Below are 18,900 nucleotides of genomic sequence, written 5' to 3'. Positions count from 1 at the left end.
GGGCGCGGCCGCGGCAGTCGCAGCGGGGCCATCTTCGGCGGGCGAGCGGGCTCGGCCTGTGCAGCCCGCACCTGCGCCCCTCGCCCGGCCCGATGGCGCCGCGGCCGCTGGGCCCCTTGGTGCTGGCGCTGGGCGGCGCCGCGGCGGTTCTGGGCTCCGTGCTCTTCATCCTCTGGAAGACCTACTTTGGCCGCGGCAGGGAGCGGCGCTGGGACCGGGGCGAGGCCTGGTGGGGCGCGGAAGCCGCCCGCCTCCCCGAGTGGGACGAGTGGGACGTGAGTGCCGGGCCTAGGTTCGCGAAAGGGCGGGCAAGCTGGGGCTGCGATTCCGCGCATGTGGCCAAGGGGTGTGACCGCGGCCCTGCTGGCGCCGGAAGCTCGGGGGGTCGAGGGCTTGGCAGCCGCAGCGCAGAGGCCCCGCGCGGGTGGCCGGTGAGAGCCCGGGAACCGAGGAACGGTTGGGCGTGTTTGGGTGTGTACGGCGCCGTAGAGCCGCGCCGTCGCTCCACGCCGTGGGGCTCGGGCGTTCCAGCGTGGGCCGGAGTTTGGAGGGCGCGGTTCGGGAGTGTCCTGGGCCCCAGCTGGGTCGGCTCGCGCCCCTCCGGCGCCTGCGCAGTGCGCCCCGCCCCGGCAGATGTCGGGAGAAACCTCGTCCCCTCCCGCCTGCGGCTGGGACTCCGAGTCCGGGGTAGGAAGCAGGGCGCGGGAGCGTGAGGAGTTCGCCAAGGGTTTGGAACTCAGGACTCCAAAGGCAGCGTTCGTCCCACTCATCCAGACCATGCCTGCCTGTCCCAGGACGGGTGGAAGGCGGGCCTGAGCCCTCTGGTGCCTTGGTCTTCCCTCGCGAAAGGTCCACCAGGAGGCCGCCAGCCGCAGCCTTACCTCCGCTTCCCCGCAGCCCGAGGACGAGGAGGACGAGGAGCCGGCGCTGGAGGAGCTGGAACAGCGCGAGGTGCTGGTGCTGGGGCTGGATGGCGCGGGCAAAAGCACGTTCCTGCGCGTGCTGTCGGGGAAGCCACCTCTGGAAGGCCACATCCCCACCTGGGGCTTCAACTCCGTGCGTCTGCCCACCAAGGACTTTGAGGTGGACCTGCTAGAAAGTGAGCGGACACCCTACCCCATCTCCCCGTCTCCTCTACTGGACCTGTCCTGGATTCTCGCAGGGAAGGGGGCTTCCAAAATGCATGTATAAGCAGCACATTCCCGTGTACGAATCCTTCCCACCCCTCTCTGGGGCACAGGATTCAGTCCACGCTCTGTGCTCTGACATTTAGGGCCTTCTTGATCGGGCCTCTCCAGTTGCACCGCCTGCTCCATCACCCCTACCAAAGTCGATAGGCCTAACACAGAGATACTAATAGCTAAGGGTTCATATGCCACGCACTTGACAGGCATTGCTTAAGAAAACTCCCCTAAACAATTACATAAAACTAGAATCAGTCACTACACTAATTATCTCCAGAGAAAAATGAGTTCCAGCAGTAGTATCATGAATCCAAGGTCACCCACCTTTCTAGTGTTCTTTTTTTTTTTTTTGAGATGGAGTCTCACTGTGACACTCAGGCTGGAGGGCAATGGTGCAATCTCGGCTCACTGCAACTTCCGCCTCCTGGATTCAAGCGATTCTCCAGCCTCAGCCTCCGGAGCAGCTGGGATTGCATGTGCCCGCCACCACGCCCGGCTAATTTTTGTACTTTTAGAGGAGACGGGGTTTCACCATGTTGGTCAGGCTAGTCTTGAACTCCTGACGTTAAGTGATCCGCCCCCTTCGACCTCCCAAAGTGCTGGGACTGCAGGCGTAAGCCGCCGCGCCCGACCTTTCTAGTCTTTTTTTTTTTTTTTTTTGAGACAGGGTCTCTGTTGCCCAGGCTGGAGTGCAGTGAGCAGTGGCACACCCTCCCCCACCATTGCCTGTCTGGCCCAATCTAGTGTCATCTTTCCTCTCAGCACCACAGTCTCCTCTTTGGTCTTCCTGCTTCCCCTTCTGTCCCTAGTGTCAGCTGGAGAAAGCCCATGTCAGGTCATGTCACTTTTGCTTAAAGCCCTTGGTGGTCTCCCCACCCCCTCACTGTGGTCTTTGGCCCTATGTGGCCCGTCCCAGCTAGCCTCACAGCTATATCTTTCTCCTTCTTGCAGTGCCTCAGCACCCCAGCCTTCTTTTTTTTTTTTTTTTTGAGACGGAGTCTCGCTCTCGCCCGGGCTGGAGTGCAGTGGCCGGATCTCAGCTCACTGCAAGCTCCGCCTCCCGGGTTTACGCCATTCTCCTGCCTCAGCCTCCCGAGTAGCTGGGACTACAGGCGCCCGCCACCTCGCCCGGCTAGTTTTTTGTATTTTAGTAGAGACGGGGTTTCACCGTGTTAGCCAGGATGGTCTCCATCTCCTGACCTCGTGATCCGCCTGTCTCGGCCTCCCAAAGTGCTGGGATTACAGGCTTGAGCCACCGCGCCCGGCCCACCCCAGCCTTCTTTCTGTTTTGCAGACACTTCCAGCTTGCTCTCCCCTCTGTCTGGAATGCTTTCCTCTGCCTCTTCCCGTGGCTGGTTCCTTCTCATCATCCCACACTCAGCTCACATGCCACTTGCTTGATGAGACCTACCCAGACCACCCAATCCAGGGCCAACCCCTGTTCCACCTCAGCCACTTTCCCTTTTTTCTGTTTTATTTCCTTCCTTTCTGAAATGTGTTGATGTCATTGCCATGTCCTTCCCAGTTAGGGAGGGAGCTCCTTGGTGCAGGGCCCCTGCCTGCCTTGCTCACCTCTGTATCCCCAGCACCCAGATCAGTGCTTGGCACCTAGCAAGCACTCAGTAAATACTTGTTGAGTGCCTGCTATGTGCCAGGCATTGTGCTGAGGGCTTTGTGGGGATCCAGAGGTAAGTGTCTCTGACTCTCACAGCTTAGAATCCACAAGTGTCAGAAGCATAGCCAGAAACACTAGGGTGCGGGGTGACCAATGGGACTAGTGCAGGGGAGCACAGAGGAACAGAAAGGTGACCCAGGCTGGGGGACTGTGTTGGCAACCATGTGTTGGTAGGATGGAGTATGACATTTCCAAGGGAAAAGAAGGGGATGGGGAAACTGAATGGAGAATGGTTGTATATAGGCAGGGCAGGGGGTCCTGAGTTTTCTAGACAATAGGACTCTTGGCTCCTATCACAGCCATCACTGACAGTTTCGAACCTGTCGGAGAAAGCTAAGAATTAGCAAGAGGCAAAGCAAGACAGCCCAGGGGAAAGAACTGAAGAGTCCCATTTATTGAGCACCTATGTGTCAGTCCTGTGAAAGGTACATTGCACATGGTACCTGTGGGTTTTACTGCAACCTGTTAGGACAGTTCAGGGAGGAGACTGGTGTTTAAAGCTAGGGACTTGCCCCAGGAGACCCACCTGTCAGAGCTGGAGCTGCATCTCGTCTGAGTAGCTGCGGACACTTTTCCTTGCCCCTCGCCGGTGGAAGCTCACCAAGCTAGGAACAGGGTGGGGTGGGGGCTGTGGGCAGTAAGCCAGGGCCCTGGACGCTCTGAGCTGGCCCCTGGCCTCTCCTCAGTTGGTGGCAGCCAGAACCTGCGCTTCTACTGGAAGGAGTTTGTGAACGAGGTGGATGTGCTGGTGTTTGTGGTGGACTCAGCGGACCGACTGCGACTGCCCTGGGCCCGACAGGAGCTGCACAAGCTGCTGGACAAGGACCCTGACCTGCCTGTCGTGGTGGTGGCCAACAAGCAGGTGAGGGCTGTGGGAGGGCAGCTCAGTCCAGGGGATATCCACTTAGAGATGCTTGGGCAGGGGCAAGGAGCGCTGCCTGGGCCCATGGCCTAGAGAGGTTGGCTGAGATGCTGCCCCTACCTCTTCTACCTATGCCTTGTCCTGATGCCTGCCTCTGTCTTCCTTCCTCTTTGCCTCCCTATCATCTCGCACCCTGGAGAGATGAGAAAAATAATCATTAAGTGCCTCCTACATGCCAGGCATGGTGTTTTTTGTTTGTTTGTTTGTTTGTTTTCTTTGAGGCAGTGTCTTATTCTGTTGCCCAGGCTGGAATGCAGTGGTGTGATCTCAGCTCACTGCAACCTCCACCTCCCGGGTTCAAGCAATTCTTGTGCCTCAGCCTTCCGAGTAGCTGGGATTACAGACATGTGCCACCACACCCAGCCAATTTTTGTATTTTTAGTAGCGGCGGAGTTTTGCCATGTTGGCCGGGCTGGTCTTGAACTCCTGACCTCAAGTGATCTGCCCACCTCAGCTTCCCAAAGTGCTGGAATTATAGGCATTAGCCATTGTGTCTGGCCCCCAGGTACGGTTTTGAATAACATTTCTTCTTATGCTTCTGTTCAGCCTATAAAGTATGGGATGTTATTCCATTTTATAGATGAGAGAAGTTTTGTAATCTTTCCAAGGTTGTACATCTTGAGAGTAATAGAATTGGTCCAGGCGTGGTGGCTGAAACCTCTACCCCCAACACTTTGAGGCCAAGGAAGGTGGCTCGTTTGTTTCCAGGAGTTCGAGACCAGCCTGGGCAACATGGCGAAACTCTGTCTCTACAAAAAAATGCAAAAAATTAACTGGGTATGGTGGTGTCTGCCTATAGTCCCAGCTACTTTGGAGGCTGAGGCAGAAAGATCGCTTGAACCCGGGAGGTCGAGGCTGCAGTGAGCTGTGATCACACTCTAGCCTGGGTGACACAGCAAGACCCTATCTCAAAAAAAAAAAAAAAATAGTAGAATTGAGAACGTCTAACTCTAAAGCTGTACCTTTTCCACTCTGCTATTCCCTTGCAAATTCTGGCTCTAGATCAGAGAGCTGAAGCTGGTAACTGATGAGAGNGTAATCTTTCCAAGGTTGTACATCTTGAGAGTAATAGAATTGGTCCAGGCGTGGTGGCTGAAACCTCTACCCCCAACACTTTGAGGCCAAGGAAGGTGGCTCGTTTGTTTCCAGGAGTTCGAGACCAGCCTGGGCAACATGGCGAAACTCTGTCTCTACAAAAAAATGCAAAAAATTAACTGGGTATGGTGGTGTCTGCCTATAGTCCCAGCTACTTTGGAGGCTGAGGCAGAAAGATCGCTTGAACCCGGGAGGTCGAGGCTGCAGGGGCTGGAATCCCCCCCTACCCTGGGTGACCAAGAAAGCCCCTATCCAAAAAAAAAAAAAAAAAATAGTAGAATTGAGAACGTCTAACTCTAAAGCTGTACCTTTTCCACTCTGCTATTCCCTTGCAAATTCTGGCTCTAGATCAGAGAGCTGAAGCTGGTAACTGATGAGAGGTAGAAGAGGTTAAATAATTACAGCTAACACTTATTGTGTGTTTACAGTGTGCCATACATGTGGTAAGCACCTGACAATCATGACCTCACTTCAGCCCTCCAAAAACCCCGTGATGGGCCCTGCTGTTAGCACTAAATACCTGGAGCTGCAGCTGGTATGTGGCAAAGCCAACCTGAAGTCAGATATTCTTCAAAGTTCTTCCTCTAAACCAGTATGCTGCACCTCTCGTGGGTGCCAGAGAGTCGCCTTGGGCCCAGGAACCCTCAATATCACAGACCTTGGGTCCCATTCTCAATATCAGGTGAAACTGCCAGAGTACAGAGTCTGATCCTATTTCCTGCGGCCTGAACTCAGGTGCCTCTGAGAGCTGTGGGACCTATTTCCAACTTGACATGGAGAGAGGCTGTATGTCTTTGACCTCAGATTCCCCAACCTATTAGGAAACATTTGACAATTATTTCTAAATAGGGTGACTGTATGTCCTTTTCTGTCCAAGACAGTCCCCATATATGACTATTAATAGTGCCTGCTCTGAGCCTCACACTACCCCAGTTTGGACAAGGAATCACATCATATTCTATTTATAAACTAATTTATAGCAGTTTTGAACCTGTAGGAGACAACATCTAAGGTCCCAGCAGTCTCTCAATTGCTCCAGGAAGAATCATTTCAATCTTGGGCCAGGGTTGAAATTACAATGTACCATCACCAGCCATGCTGTGTAGTGGTCTCTTGTTTTCCTCCAGCTAGTTTCTAGAGGTCTTGTCTGGAAGTGACCCTACTGTATCATCTCTCCATGACTGAGTTTAGGAAACTTGGTTATCAAACCAACCTGAGTTGGAACCTGGCTCTGCCACTTATCACTGTTACCTTAGCTCAATGATTTCAGCTCCCTGAGCTAATTTTCTCATCAATTAAGTGTGGACTGTGAAAATTAAGCTAGGTATATAAGGGCCTATCTACAACGCTTGACACATACAAAGTGCTCTGTTTCTGGCTGGGCGTGGTGGCTCATGCCTGTAATCCCAGCACTTTGGGAGGCTGAGGCGGGTGGATCACCTAAGGTCAGGAGTTCGAGACCAGCCTGGCTAACAAGGCGAAACCCTGTCTCTACTAAAAATACAAAAATTAGCCAGGCATGGTGGCTCACGCCTGTAGTCCCAGCTACTAGGGAGGCTGAAGCAGGAGAATCGCTTCAGGATTCCACCACAGGAGGTAGAGGTTGCAGTGAGCCAAGATCGTGCCACTGCAGTCCAGCCTGGGTGACAGAGCAAAACTCCGTCTCAAAACAAAAAAAGAAAGTGCTCTGTTTCTTACCACAGTGACTGTGGTAATGCAATGAAATTACCACAGTGATGATGCAATGAAAAGAGGTTGGTACAAAGGTGAGCCCAGGGTGAGGGAGAGAGTATTGAGTTTAGATCAACGGGTCCAGAGGCTACTTCTTGGAACTTGGGGCCTGATATTCCCAGGGATAGCCTAAGAACAGTGTATTTCATGAATGACAAGGGTGTGAGTGTGTTACGAAATGCTGCCAGCTGTGTTCTGACTTCTCTGTCTCACCCAGGACCTGAGCGAGGCCATGAGTATGGTGGAGCTGCAGCGGGAGCTGGGCCTACAGGCTATCGATAACCAGCGGGAGGTTTTCCTCTTGGCAGCCAGCATTGCCCCTGCAGGACCCAGCTTCGAAGAGCCTGGCACTGTTCACATCTGGAAACTGCTCTTGGAGCTTCTCTCCTAGGCTGGAGCTCTCCTGCTCGCCACCTGCCTGTCAAGACCACAGTTGTACTGCTGCTGTTTCATTGCCAGACTGGGCCTGGGGCAAGAGCCACATGACAGCATTTCTCTTCTGCCCTCCTTTCCCTCTCAAGAGCAGGGCGTGGGCAAGGCCAAGAACCATGCAGAAGCTTTCCTGGTGAGGTGGCCGTGAAGCCGAAGCTGGGAGGTGGGTGAGACAGAGGGTGGGGAGGATAGTGTCTAGCTCATTCCAGGCTGGAATGTGGATCCAGCTTTCCCTTCTGTTACCTGTACAGTGAGATACTCAGTGGGCTCAGTCCTCCGTTGCGGGTCCCGGTAGCTGAGGAACCAGTGTAGGTGTCAGAAATGTTCCTAGAGCCTCAAGGTCTCTCCCAGTCTAGACTGTTCCCTCCTGGTGACGTCATGCTTTTCTCACGTGGGCAGCTTCTGAGTGGTAACACAGCCAGCCTTTGTTCCCAGTCCTGCATTGTACAGCCCCAGCTCCACCTAAATGACTTGTGGCCTTGTGCAATCTCTGCCTCTCTGGCCCCAGAGCCATTATTTTTAAAGGGAGGTGGTTTCCCAATTCGGAGATGCCTTTCCCAGCCATGGGAGTATGAAGTGCTAGGATGAACCTGGCAATCCTAGCAAGGAGCTTTCTGAAGACCTCCCTGCTTTTCCCTGAGCCCAGGCCTGGCCTGCCAGCCTCTTTTGACTACAGAATAACATATTCACCCACCAAACAGAAAAAGTGAAGGCTGGGTTTTTTTCCCCTCTAATCTGTAGACAAGCTGCTGCTCTTGTACTAACTGTGCCAATGCCCATGTTTACATAAGTCAGGGGAATGAAGGAGCCTGTGTCCCTGGGATGAGCCTGTGTCCCTGGGACGACAGTCAACTGGAGCTAGGTGTTGACCTCAGAACTGCATTTTATTTATTTATAAGAGGAACAGGCCAGAGTTCTAGGCTCTGTTTCTAGGTGCTGTTATCAAAACCCCAGATGATAGTGATGGAAAATTTGGAACTTAGGAAAATAGCTGGAATCATGAATGACAATGAGATAACATACAGATGTCAATGGAGACAACGTTGTAGTTCCTCCTCCCACCAGGCTTTGAGGCTGTCTTCGATGTCATAGTACTTTACATGGATTCACATGAACTAAAACTCCACCACTTGGCCTAGGATGTTGAAAGGGTGCAAATTCCTTCTGGGTAGATAAGAAATGGCTCTGGGAGAGGATTTCCCTTATGTGAATCTAGGTAAAAAGATGGAAAAAAATTGTATTATGTGATCCTAAGGACAGGAATAGCAGACCAGCCAACGGGGTGGCCTTGGGAACATCACTCAGCCTTTCCGGGCCCAGTTTTTCCCCAGCGAAAGGCGAGTTGGACTGAGTTTCTGGAGTTCTCATCAGTGCACACTCCATGGTTCTCCAGTGCTTGGCCATCAGCCCAGTGTAAGGACTGGCTCTGTACTGACATGTATTGTTAGTACAGGCAAAGAGGAGCCTATTGTCTGTTAGGGACCACTAAATCAACAACCACAAAGGGATTTTTTTTTTTTTCTTTAAGAGGAGCTGTGCACCTCAGTTTGCTGTCTAGTTGAGAATAGAGATTGTGTGCCTTCATTTCATTTGACATTTACCCAGCATGCCTCAGTTCCACACTGTGACCAGTGCAAGAAGAAGAACTGTGATAAAAGCAGTTCAACAGGCCGCAAGGAGGGTGGGAACTTCTGAAGTCCAGAAGCAAGTGCGATCTTTGGAATAGAGGCTGCTGTGCCCTTGAGCGCCATGTAAAGAATCACTGTTCTTTAGAGTGCTGGTTCACTTTCTGCAGTAAGAAGTGGTTTATGTGCTCCTATGTAAAATTTTAAGGAAGGACTTGGGTTTTAGAGTAGCCTTTGAAACTTTGCTGGCAGCTTTTCATTTTGTCATTGGAAGGGTAAGAGACTTTTCTCCTTTGTTCTATGAACTTGTTCTTCAGCGCTTGAAGGTGTTAACAAAAAAAACCTTAGACAACTTCAACATAGTTTAAAAACTATGTTCTGGTTTTGAGCAGAAAAAAGATGCATGAACTGGGTAGTACTTAGCACCAAAAGCAGTTCAGAATGCTCAGCCCCACAGTGTGTGCAGGCTACATTTATAGCCAGAGAAACGAAAATAACTCAGATTGCCTGATTGGCTGCAGTCTGGCATTTGTCTTATTTGAACATGTTTTAGCAGCCTTCAGCTGATGATTGACTGACGGTTTGGCTGCTGTGATTGGCTAAAATTCGGCTACATGTTAGAAGAACATACTTTTCGGTTAGGTTATGAGTTGTTTACACTTTAAGTTACAATTCACTGTGTACAGAGGCAGCTTTAGGCCAGACTTAATTCAGCTTCACAGTATCTACCATTTTGCTCAGTCCCTTAATTTTGAGAGATTGACCAAAATCCCAGGTACTCACACCACCTTGTCACTATTTGACCTCATTATGGAACTCACAGTTTACAATGTTAAATCAGTTAGAGGATTCTTTATGTCTTCATGTTTTTGTTCCTCTAACCGTAATGAGACCACTTGAGGTACAAAGGATGACGGCACTGGTGGACTTACGACTATAGCACATCAGTGAGGACCTTAGGATGGCCATCAGGGCATAATACCAAGAAACTGGAAGGCATTCCTAAATATGAGTCTCCACAAACCAAACTGATCGGAATCAGACAACTCAAGGTCACAGTCACAATGATAAAAAAATAGTTCAGCAGCATTCAAGCTCTGTGGCTCATAGCCTGTTCGGGGTATAACAGCAATTAAGGACATAGTTCACTATGGAGTAACTGAATTTTAAGGTTTTTGATTTTTTAGTTAGCTTGGTAACAAAAGTCATAGTGATTGGGATACCCACTAAAGGAAAGATCAAGATTAGAAAACCTTGAACGGCTCAGCTTGCTATCTACTATTCAGGATGCCTGCAAACCGACCACTAGCTGTTCCTGCAAACACATTACGTGTTCCTTTTCCCTGAGAAATGTCCTTGATGTGTTTGGTGGCAGTATCTACAGAAGCGGCAGCCACCACCGCCTTTTTAAGCTTTCCATAGTAGTAGAATCGGGAAAGATAAGCACAGCGTTCGGTTTTGTTCAGCACCACACACAAGCTCCTAGCTGGGCAAAGGAAATCTAAAGCTGCATGAAGTTCCATTAAGTGTTTTTGTTGAACACCGATGGCCTCATCCATCCATCTGTGGCTTCTACCAGTGTGAATCTCCATGCTACAAAATTTTTTTCAATTTAGCATTTACTTTAATTTCCATACAGTTGGCACTCCACTGCCACAGCAAGTGAGTCCCAGGAACCCCACTGGAACATCTGCTCGGTGGAAACTTACTCATCATCTGTCTCAAGGCCGGTATTCATTTTAGTCTTGGACCTCTGATTATGGGGACTTTCAGAGAAAGCTGTTTGCAAGGCGAGTGTGAATCAGGCGAAACAGCAAGATCTGAAGTCAGGACAGAGTAAGCAAATTATCCACAGACCTCATATGTACCCTCTGAAGCTGGAAAGTGGGGGCCACCTGGTAGCATTTCAGCAGGGGTCACTTACATTCCACCATAAGTCTGCACAGCTCCAAAACAAGATCCAGTGGGGAACTTGTTTTTTTTGTGGTCCCTTTATAGCATGCTGTAAGGGTGCATAACCACAGCCAGTGAGAAGGGACCCTACTGGATTTAACCCAGTGACATTATATAAGCAATCGCTTGGAGCCACATAGATAGTTCCCAGGTCCTGAATATGTGACGCCTGAAAGCATAGGTGTAGGCAGTATTCCTTGCGTAGGCATTACCTGGACAGGTTTTCCGTATTGGCACTTATTAGTTATTAATTGAAAAGGTCAGAGTACCACTTCCAGTGAGCGTAGGGAAGCAAGTAGTGGTGTTTAGAATATCAAGGTTAGCTGCTGGGCGCCGTAGCTCACGCCTGTAATCCCAGCACTTTGGGAGGCTGAGGCAGGCGGATCACGAGGTCAGGAGATCGAGACCATCCTGGTTAACATGGTGAAACCCCTTCTCTACCAAAAAGTACAAAAAATTAGCCGGGGCTGGCGGCACACGCCTGTAATCCCAGCTACTTGGGAGGCTGAGGCAGGAGAATTGCTTAAACCCAGGAGGCGGAGGTTGCAGTGAGCCAAGATCGCACCACTGTACTCCAGCCTGGGAGACAGAGTGGACTACTCTGTCTCAAAAAAAAAAAAAAAAAAAGGTTAGCATTCCACTCTTCCTTTGGGGTTTGGGGTTTTGGGGTGACTCATTGGGAACATGAAGAGATACTGGCATTAATGGAATCGTTTCCTGATTTTGGCATTAACTCAGACCCAACAGTTACTCTAGTTACTTGCTAGAGCATTAGCTTTTGCTAAAGCCAGCCCCAGATTATGGTCCCATGGATTTTCCCATAAAGAAAGGGAAAGGATTTGGGGGCAGAAAATAGGAAATAGAGGGAAAAGATAAGATTTTTGTGATTGCAGTGAAGTCTTCATCCACAATCTAGGGAAAGCTGTTCATGTCTAGGATACCATCTGCTTCTGGGGAAAAACTTCCCTGGTTAGCTTTACCTTAAAGTCTCCAACAGGTGCATAGTTCCAGGAGTCTGGAGAGGTCCTTTTGAGCTGTGAGATGTGGACCCACGGTTCGAAGCCCTGAAGTTTTGCCACAGTGTGGGTAATAGAAGAACTCGGTATCGTCTCTTTCTATGAGGTTTAAGGGCACTTTTTCCCTGATATCATCTCTAGAAGACCCAGTCTCAGGTTACAGATTGTGAAGGGTTTGATGGTCCTCTGTGGGTCACAGGAAGTTTATTTTGTCAAAATACAGTGTGACATAATGCGTTATAGCTTTGTAGTATTTAGTCATATGAGCATTTAGGAGAGTAGAAACTACGTGAAGTTCTGTTAGGAGCACAGGCTTTCTAGTAACTATTTCATGGGGGTCAATCTGTGTCTGTCGTGGATCTGATCGGCGGACCAAAGGCAATGGTTGACTTTCTTCTTCAGAGATCAGAGAAATAAAAATGAAATTCAACGGCCAGGCGCGGTGGCTCAAGCCTGTAATCCCAGCACTTTGGGAGGCCAAGACAGGCGGATCAGGAGGTCAGGAGATCCAGATCATCCTGGCGAACACGGTGAAACCCCGTCTCTACTAAAAAAAATACAAAAAACTAGCCGGGCGAGGTGGCGGGTCCCAGCTACTCGGGAGGCTGAGGCAGGAGAATGGTGGAAACCCGGGAGGCGGAGCTTGCAGTGAGCTGAGATCCAGCCACTGCACTCCAGCCCAGGCAACAGAGCGAGACTCTGTCTCAAAAAAAAAAAAAAAGAAAAAAAAAGAAATTCAAAGCCAATGGTAGTGCCTTTGGCCAAGATAATCCAATCAGTTCAGTTAATTTTGCCAGTTTTAGTTTTAAAATATTATGTGTCCTTTTGGCCTTTCCGGAAGACCGAGGGTGAAAGGGACGATGGTAGTGCCGCTGTGTTGCTGACACTTTCTTTAGCTGCTTCATGGTTTGTCCAATAAAATGAGTTCCTCTGTCACTGGAGATTCTTCCAGAGATGCCCCATAAAGGAAACGCATTTTCTTATAACTCCTTAGCTGCTGTCACAGCACCAGCTCTCCTACACAGGCAGGCTTCTGTCCAACCAGAAAACATGCCAGCTATTACAAGAACATACCGATACTTAATCGAGGGTGGCAGTTGAATGAGGGCCATCTGTAAACGTTCCAGGGGTCCAGCAGGTGGTGGTGGAAATACACACTTGGAGTTTTTATTATCTTCCCAGGATTATGGGTTTGACAAACCAAATATTGGTTATAACCCATTTTAGCATTTTAGAGGAGTCACACTATCAATGGTTTTTATAATTTGGATGACTTTGCGCATTTCATGAGGAATTGTGAGGTGCAGAGGGTGTTTTTGTTTTGAGACAGGATCTCACTCTGTCACCTAGGCCGGAATGCAGTGGTGCAATCGTGGCTCACTACAACCTCCACCTCCAGGGATCAAGCAGTCCTCCCACCTCAGTCTCCTGAGTAGCTGGGACTACCGGTGTGCGCAACCATCCCCAGCTAATTTTTGTAATTTTTGCAGAGAGGGTTTTACCCTCTTGCCCAGGCTGGTCTTAAACTCCTGGGCTGAAGCCGTCTGTCCAGCTCAGCTTCCCAAAGTGCTGGGATCATAGGGATGAGCCACCATGCCTGGCCGAGTGCAAAGGTTTTAACAATGAAAGTTTCAAGGGCTCAGGAAGGACCAGGGGGCCATCTAGGCTCTCCATGAGTTTACACTTAACATTATGTTTACGTCTGTCAGACAATTTTGGCTTTCCAAGTCAGGTGCATGGCACTGTTAGATGGGTCATCAAAAAGGTCATCAATCTAGTGGCGTTCATTCCAATTGCACATCCTAACTGTTTCAGCACTATCTGATTTAGCATGAAAATCTGTCAGGGCAGTCCCTTGATATTCAGGTTCAGCTTTCCATGTATGGGCTTCAATCTTGCAAGAATTTGTTATTTATTTTTCTCCTTTACTCAAGATAGCTTGGACCTTATAGCAATTTGTGATGGCAACAGGATGGTAGCAAGTTCATCCACCTGAGTCTGTTTTTAATGGGGGCTCCACTAGAAGTGAGAACCCCTCTTTGTTGCCATAACATGCCAAAATTGTGGACTACTCCAAAGGCATGTCTGCTCTGTATATAAGCATTTACTGATTTCCCTTTAACTATATGACAAGCTCAAGTGAGAGCAAAAGCTCTGCACTTTGAGCTGGTTGAACAACTGGGAAGAGTCTGCTTTTTATTAACTCATTTTGGGTTGTGATGACATATCTTGCCAAAGAATAATTTCAAACGATGTTAGTCTACTTGCTGAAAAATGCTGGGTTTGACTGGAATTTAATAGACTTTCCACAGCATGTGGAACTTGCAAAAAAAAAAAAAATTCATTCCCTAAAACCAGGTCAGATGAACCCTTTACCAATCTGGTGGTTGCTGCCACTGCCTTTAAGCAATTAGGATATGCCTTAGCTATGGGGTCTAATTGCAGGCCATAATATGTGATGGGCCTATGCTCTCCCAACTATGTTCTTTTTCATGTATTTATTTATTTTTTGAGATGGAGTTTTGCTCTTCTTGCCCAGGCTGGAGTGCAATGGTGCAGTCTCGGCTAGCTGCAATCTCCGCCTCCCAGGTTCAAGCAATTCTCCTGCATAAGCCTCCCAAGTAGCTGGGATTACAGGCATGTGCCACCACACCTGGCTAATTTTTGGTATTTAGTAGCGACGGGGTTTCACCATGTTGGTTAGGCTGGTCTCGAACTCCTGACCTCAGGTGATTGCCCGCCTCGGCCTCCCAAAGTGCTGGGCCAACTATGTTCTTGAGAAAGAACTCCTAATGCCTGATTGTTGTGTTTATGAACAAACAAGGTGAAGGGTTCAGTGTAATTTGGAAATCCTAGAGCAACCGTATCTGTTCCTTTCCATCCTGGTTTATATTTCTTAATTAGACTGCGAAGTTCTGAATGAAGTCCTTTTTAAATAGAGCAGTTAATGTCATTTCTGTCTCTGCAGGTTTCACAAGTAGTGTTTCTAAATGAGCTCTATAATCTGAAACTGGTTGATCTTTTGCCCACAAGATTATGTGATTGACCAATTTTTCTGTGGAAAAGTCTTAGGGATTGAATTTAAAAGATTTTCGGCAATTCTTCTAGTTCCTTTTGGCCCCCCTCTCGGGGTTTTGGAGTGGTCTTTAACATCCTCAGGCTGTTTCCATTCTACTCCTGCCATCAATTTTCGAGCTTCACCAGGTCCCAGTATCATGTGAATAAACTGGTAAAGATTAGAGGCCTGGATCATAAGCTCCTATGAGGATTCTCAATTTCCCAGTACATTTTTGAGTATTTTCTCTTGGATTAGTTAAGTCTTTACGATGGCTCTAAACTCAGCTTAAGACAATGGAGTAAAAGTGGTTACAGCAGGCAGGGCTGGTTGACTAGAGTCTCACTTGGCAAGGCATTTATCCAACTTCCCCTCTTTCATTAATCTCAAGGAGAAAAGGTGACTGCGCAAAAGGGTTACTGTACTCAGAGCATCGAGGTAAAGAAGAGAAAGAGAAGGAGCAGTCGGGGTTAGTGTGCTGCATGAGCCTTTCATTTGCATTTTGTAAAGAATCTTTTAGGCAATTTTAGATTTGTATAGTCTTTTGGGTGCCTCTGCAGAGACCAATTTAAAATGCATCCCATTGTTTTTGTGGAGTTTTTGATCCTTTCTTTTCTAATGTGTCCCACAAATAAACAGTTTTATTTAAAGTTTCCTCATTGTGGCCATTTTAATTCTAAGTTGTTTCTAGTAAGGTTAGCCTGTTTTTCTAAAAACAAGTTCTGGGTCCATAATCTTGGGTTTTTTTTTTTGAGACAGAGCCTTACTCTGTCACCACCCAGGCTGGAGTGCTGTGGTGTGATCTCAGCTCACTGCACCCTCCGCCTCCCAGGTTCAAGCAATTCTCCTGCCTCAGCCTCCTGAGTAGCTGCGCTCACGGATGTGCACCACCATGCCGAGCTAATTTTTGTATTTTTAGTGGGGAGGGGTTTCACCACATCGGCCAGGCAGGTGAGGTGATCTCCCACCTCGGCCTCCCAAAGTGTTGGGATTACAGGTGTGAGCCACCACGCCCGGACTTGTTTTGTCTTTTGAGATAGAGTGTTGCTTTTGTCGCCCAGGCTGGAATGCAGTGGCGTGATCTTGGCTTACTGCAACCTCTGCCTCCCGGGCACAAGAGATCTTGCCACCTCAGCGTCCCGAGTAGCTGGGACTACAGGCATACACCACCATGCCCAACTAACTTCTGTATTTTTTGTAGAGATGGGGTTTTGCCATGTTGCCCAGGCTGGTCTCAAACTTGTGAGCTCAAGAGATCTTCCTGCCTTGACCTCCCAAAGTGCTGGGATTACAGGCGTCAGCCACCACACCCAGCCTCATAAATCTTATATATAAAATTAGATGGAGTCCCAGAAGGTGGAGTCCCAGACTCCTTGGATTGAAACAAGACCATTATCAAAAGGATGACCTACCCAGTGCCTCTAACTGGATCCATCCAGTTTATTATGGGATTGAGTCTAATCCAGGACGCAGTCCAGTAAAAATTGCTCAGATAAACTTGGAGAGCTCAAAACACAAATTTATGGAGCTCAGAATCCCAGAACTCACTATGGCCTCTAGTTGCTGTGAGAGATCAGTGGGCACGATGGGCCCTGGCAGATACCATTTTGTGTGGTCACTCAGTGCTCCTGGAGGTCACTGAAGTTCTACTTCGGATCCTACTTCTGACACCAGTTTTTTAAAAGAAAAATTTTATAGACAAATTAACAGCTTAATTGAGCAGAAAAGGGTTCATGAACCAGGTAGCACTCAGGACCAAAAGCAATGGTTCAGAATGTGTGCAGGCTCTATTTATAGGCAAAGGAATGGAAATGACATACAGAGATAGCCTGATTGGCTGCAGTCTGGCGTTTCCCTTCTTTGGACATGTTTTGGCAGCCTTCAGCCTATGGTTGGCTGAGATTTGGCTACTTGTTACAAGAGTAGACTCTTAGGTTGCAGGGTGTTTACACATTAAGTTAGGTTATAATTCACTATGTACAGAGGCAGCTTTAGGCCAAACTTAATGCAGTTTAACAGGTCACCTTTGGAACCAGTTTAATGGTTGAGGGGGTCCCATTTTACCTAATTAAGATTTGTGTATGTCTAATGAATATCTTTATATAGTACAATTTTTAAAGTCCCCAGTTGTGGGAGGTGACCTTGAAGAATAGTTTCTTTATGTCTATTTGAGCTACTTTTATCAAGACCGCTCTCAGAATGTCAGGTCCCAGCAGCACACTGAGGGCACGGAAGGTCCAGAGTGTCACCGCTTTGTGATACTGGTACAGAATGTAAGTGTCCTGGAGCCTGTGGCTCGGTGGCCAGTGGCTGCGCTCCTCTGGTGGGGCTGCTGGCCTGTTCCTCAGGCACAGTGCTCACCTGCTTTGGTTTCCACCACACGTAGACTGGGCAAAGTGAGTGAACAGGCCTTAAGAACCTCACCTAACTGGCTGTGTGGTGCCCTTACCCAGCTGCTCCTGAATATGACTCTGTGATTCAGGAACCACGATCACCTGCTCTTGGGAACCAGTCCAGTTACCCTGAGCTGCTCATCTCAGAATGATCTAGCCTGGGTGATACTGTGTTCCCCCCACTGCCTAAACCCAACAGCTGCCAACCTAGCTGAGCTTGGGAACAGAGTTAAATGTTTGGGCAGCTCTCATGTTCCAACAGAGATAGCTGGAGGGAAGGCTGTGGACTTGAGGGAGTGGGTGGTGCCGACCATGCAGAGCGTCCACTCCTCACATAGAAGGGAAGTCTTCACTACACTTACCTGTTGAACCTGTGTCTGGTCACTCACCTGGCACTGGGGGCTTTTGTTCTTAAGTAACTCAGATGAAGCGGTGGCTTCTGATTTTCCATTCTCTGACCTATTACCATCCCTCTGAAGAGAGGCCACCAGAGATGGCTTCCTGGGATGGGCTGAGGAGGGAGGACCACTTGGGCCTGGGAGGTTGAGGCTGCTTCTGCAGTGGGCCATGATCATGCCATGGCACTCCAGCCTGGGATACAAGATCAAGATCTTGTCTCAAAAAACCTACAAGACACTCACATGGCCTGGGGGTGCAGGATAGTGGTAGGGAAGGCTTCCTAAAGTTCTTTCCTCAACTGTGTAAATATACACGTTAAGGGGCCACCCCAGCCAAAGGCCTGAATTTGGAATCCTTTGGAGGACATAAGATGGGGCCAAATAGGCCCTCAGGAGCTCCGCTGCAGACTAAACACTGCTTCATGCTTCCGAGGGCCAGTCATTGCTGGAGTCTACAGCTGGCTCCAGTAAGGGGGCCTCTGGGGCTCTCCCAGCCTGACTTGACGGTGTGGGACTGATGGGCAGCCTTCGGGGTCCTTAAAGGGGAAGACAGCAAGCAGAAAGCCTAGGCTTAGTTGTTGGACAGACTTCAAATCCCACCTCGACTCCTTGTAGCCTGTTTCCTTACCTGTAAGATGAGGATAAACCCATGTATCATACAAGATTTCACATGAAATGATCTATGGAAAAAAAGCAAGCCCTCCTTTTTGAGAACAATGAGTGACAAGAGACAGCTGATAGGTGACTCTGAGAAACCCTGGGAATGAGGTTTTTGTATGACTAATAGTTGGGGATCAAGTATCAGGACTTAAGAAAATGCCCAGTGTCCACTCCATACCCTGCTCGTGATCCTGCTACATTGTGGACATCACCTCATGCCACCGAATCAGGCAAGCCTGGCCCAAAGGATGGCCAAGCCATGTGTAGCCCAGTGCTTGGCATACAACAGAGTAGGATTCACCAGCCCACCAGTCCCAGAAGCCAGGTTGGGGGCCTCGGATTCACTTCGGACCAAGGCCAGTATAAGCAATCCAAAGAAAAGCAGAGGAGGCAGGTCACTCAGAGGGCAGCTTAGAGTCCAGCGGAGCTCCTTACCCTCCGAGCTCCTTACCCTCTGCCAGTAAAGCCACAGCTGGCCTCAAGCTAGGGCCCCACCAGTCCCCAGCCTAGGGATGGGACTAGCATGGCCAAGGCAGGCCCCTTCCAAGCAGCCCAGGGTTCCTGGCGAGCTTCTGTAGAGGTGAGAGGAACTGCTGTGTGGGAAACGGGCAGACAGCAATCAGGAAGAGGCTGGGGGCCGTGCCTAGAAGAGCATGTGAATGTAGCACTTGCTGAAGGCAGGATGGCCTCTCAGCCCCGGTAGAGGTGCTTTTCGCTGGGGCAGCCCCAGGGTTTGGCTGAGAGCAGAAAATACAAAATCA

The 18,900-nt window shown here is 49.2% G+C and overlaps 1 protein-coding gene across 1 annotated transcript; it reads left to right on the top strand.

Annotated features, from left to right (window-relative positions):
* Positions 1–6: 6 nt before the first annotated feature.
* Positions 7–11,086, top strand: ARL10 (ARF like GTPase 10). Its single transcript, XM_017896077.1, has 4 exons — positions 7–275; positions 898–1,099; positions 3,546–3,721; positions 6,825–11,086. Exons 1-4 carry the CDS (start codon positions 93–95, stop codon positions 6,996–6,998), a joined length of 735 nt encoding a protein of 244 aa, XP_017751566.1. The 5' UTR covers positions 7–92; the 3' UTR covers positions 6,999–11,086.
* The last annotated feature ends 7,814 nt before the right edge of the window (positions 11,087–18,900 follow it).

The sequence above is a fragment of the Rhinopithecus bieti genome, unplaced genomic scaffold, assembly GCF_001698545.2.
Source record: "Rhinopithecus bieti isolate Rb0 unplaced genomic scaffold, ASM169854v2 scaffold_26546, whole genome shotgun sequence".
Classification (NCBI taxonomy): Eukaryota; Metazoa; Chordata; class Mammalia; order Primates; family Cercopithecidae; genus Rhinopithecus; species Rhinopithecus bieti.
Note: the sequence above shows the minus strand (reverse complement) of the source record. Positions and strands in the feature narration are given on the sequence as shown.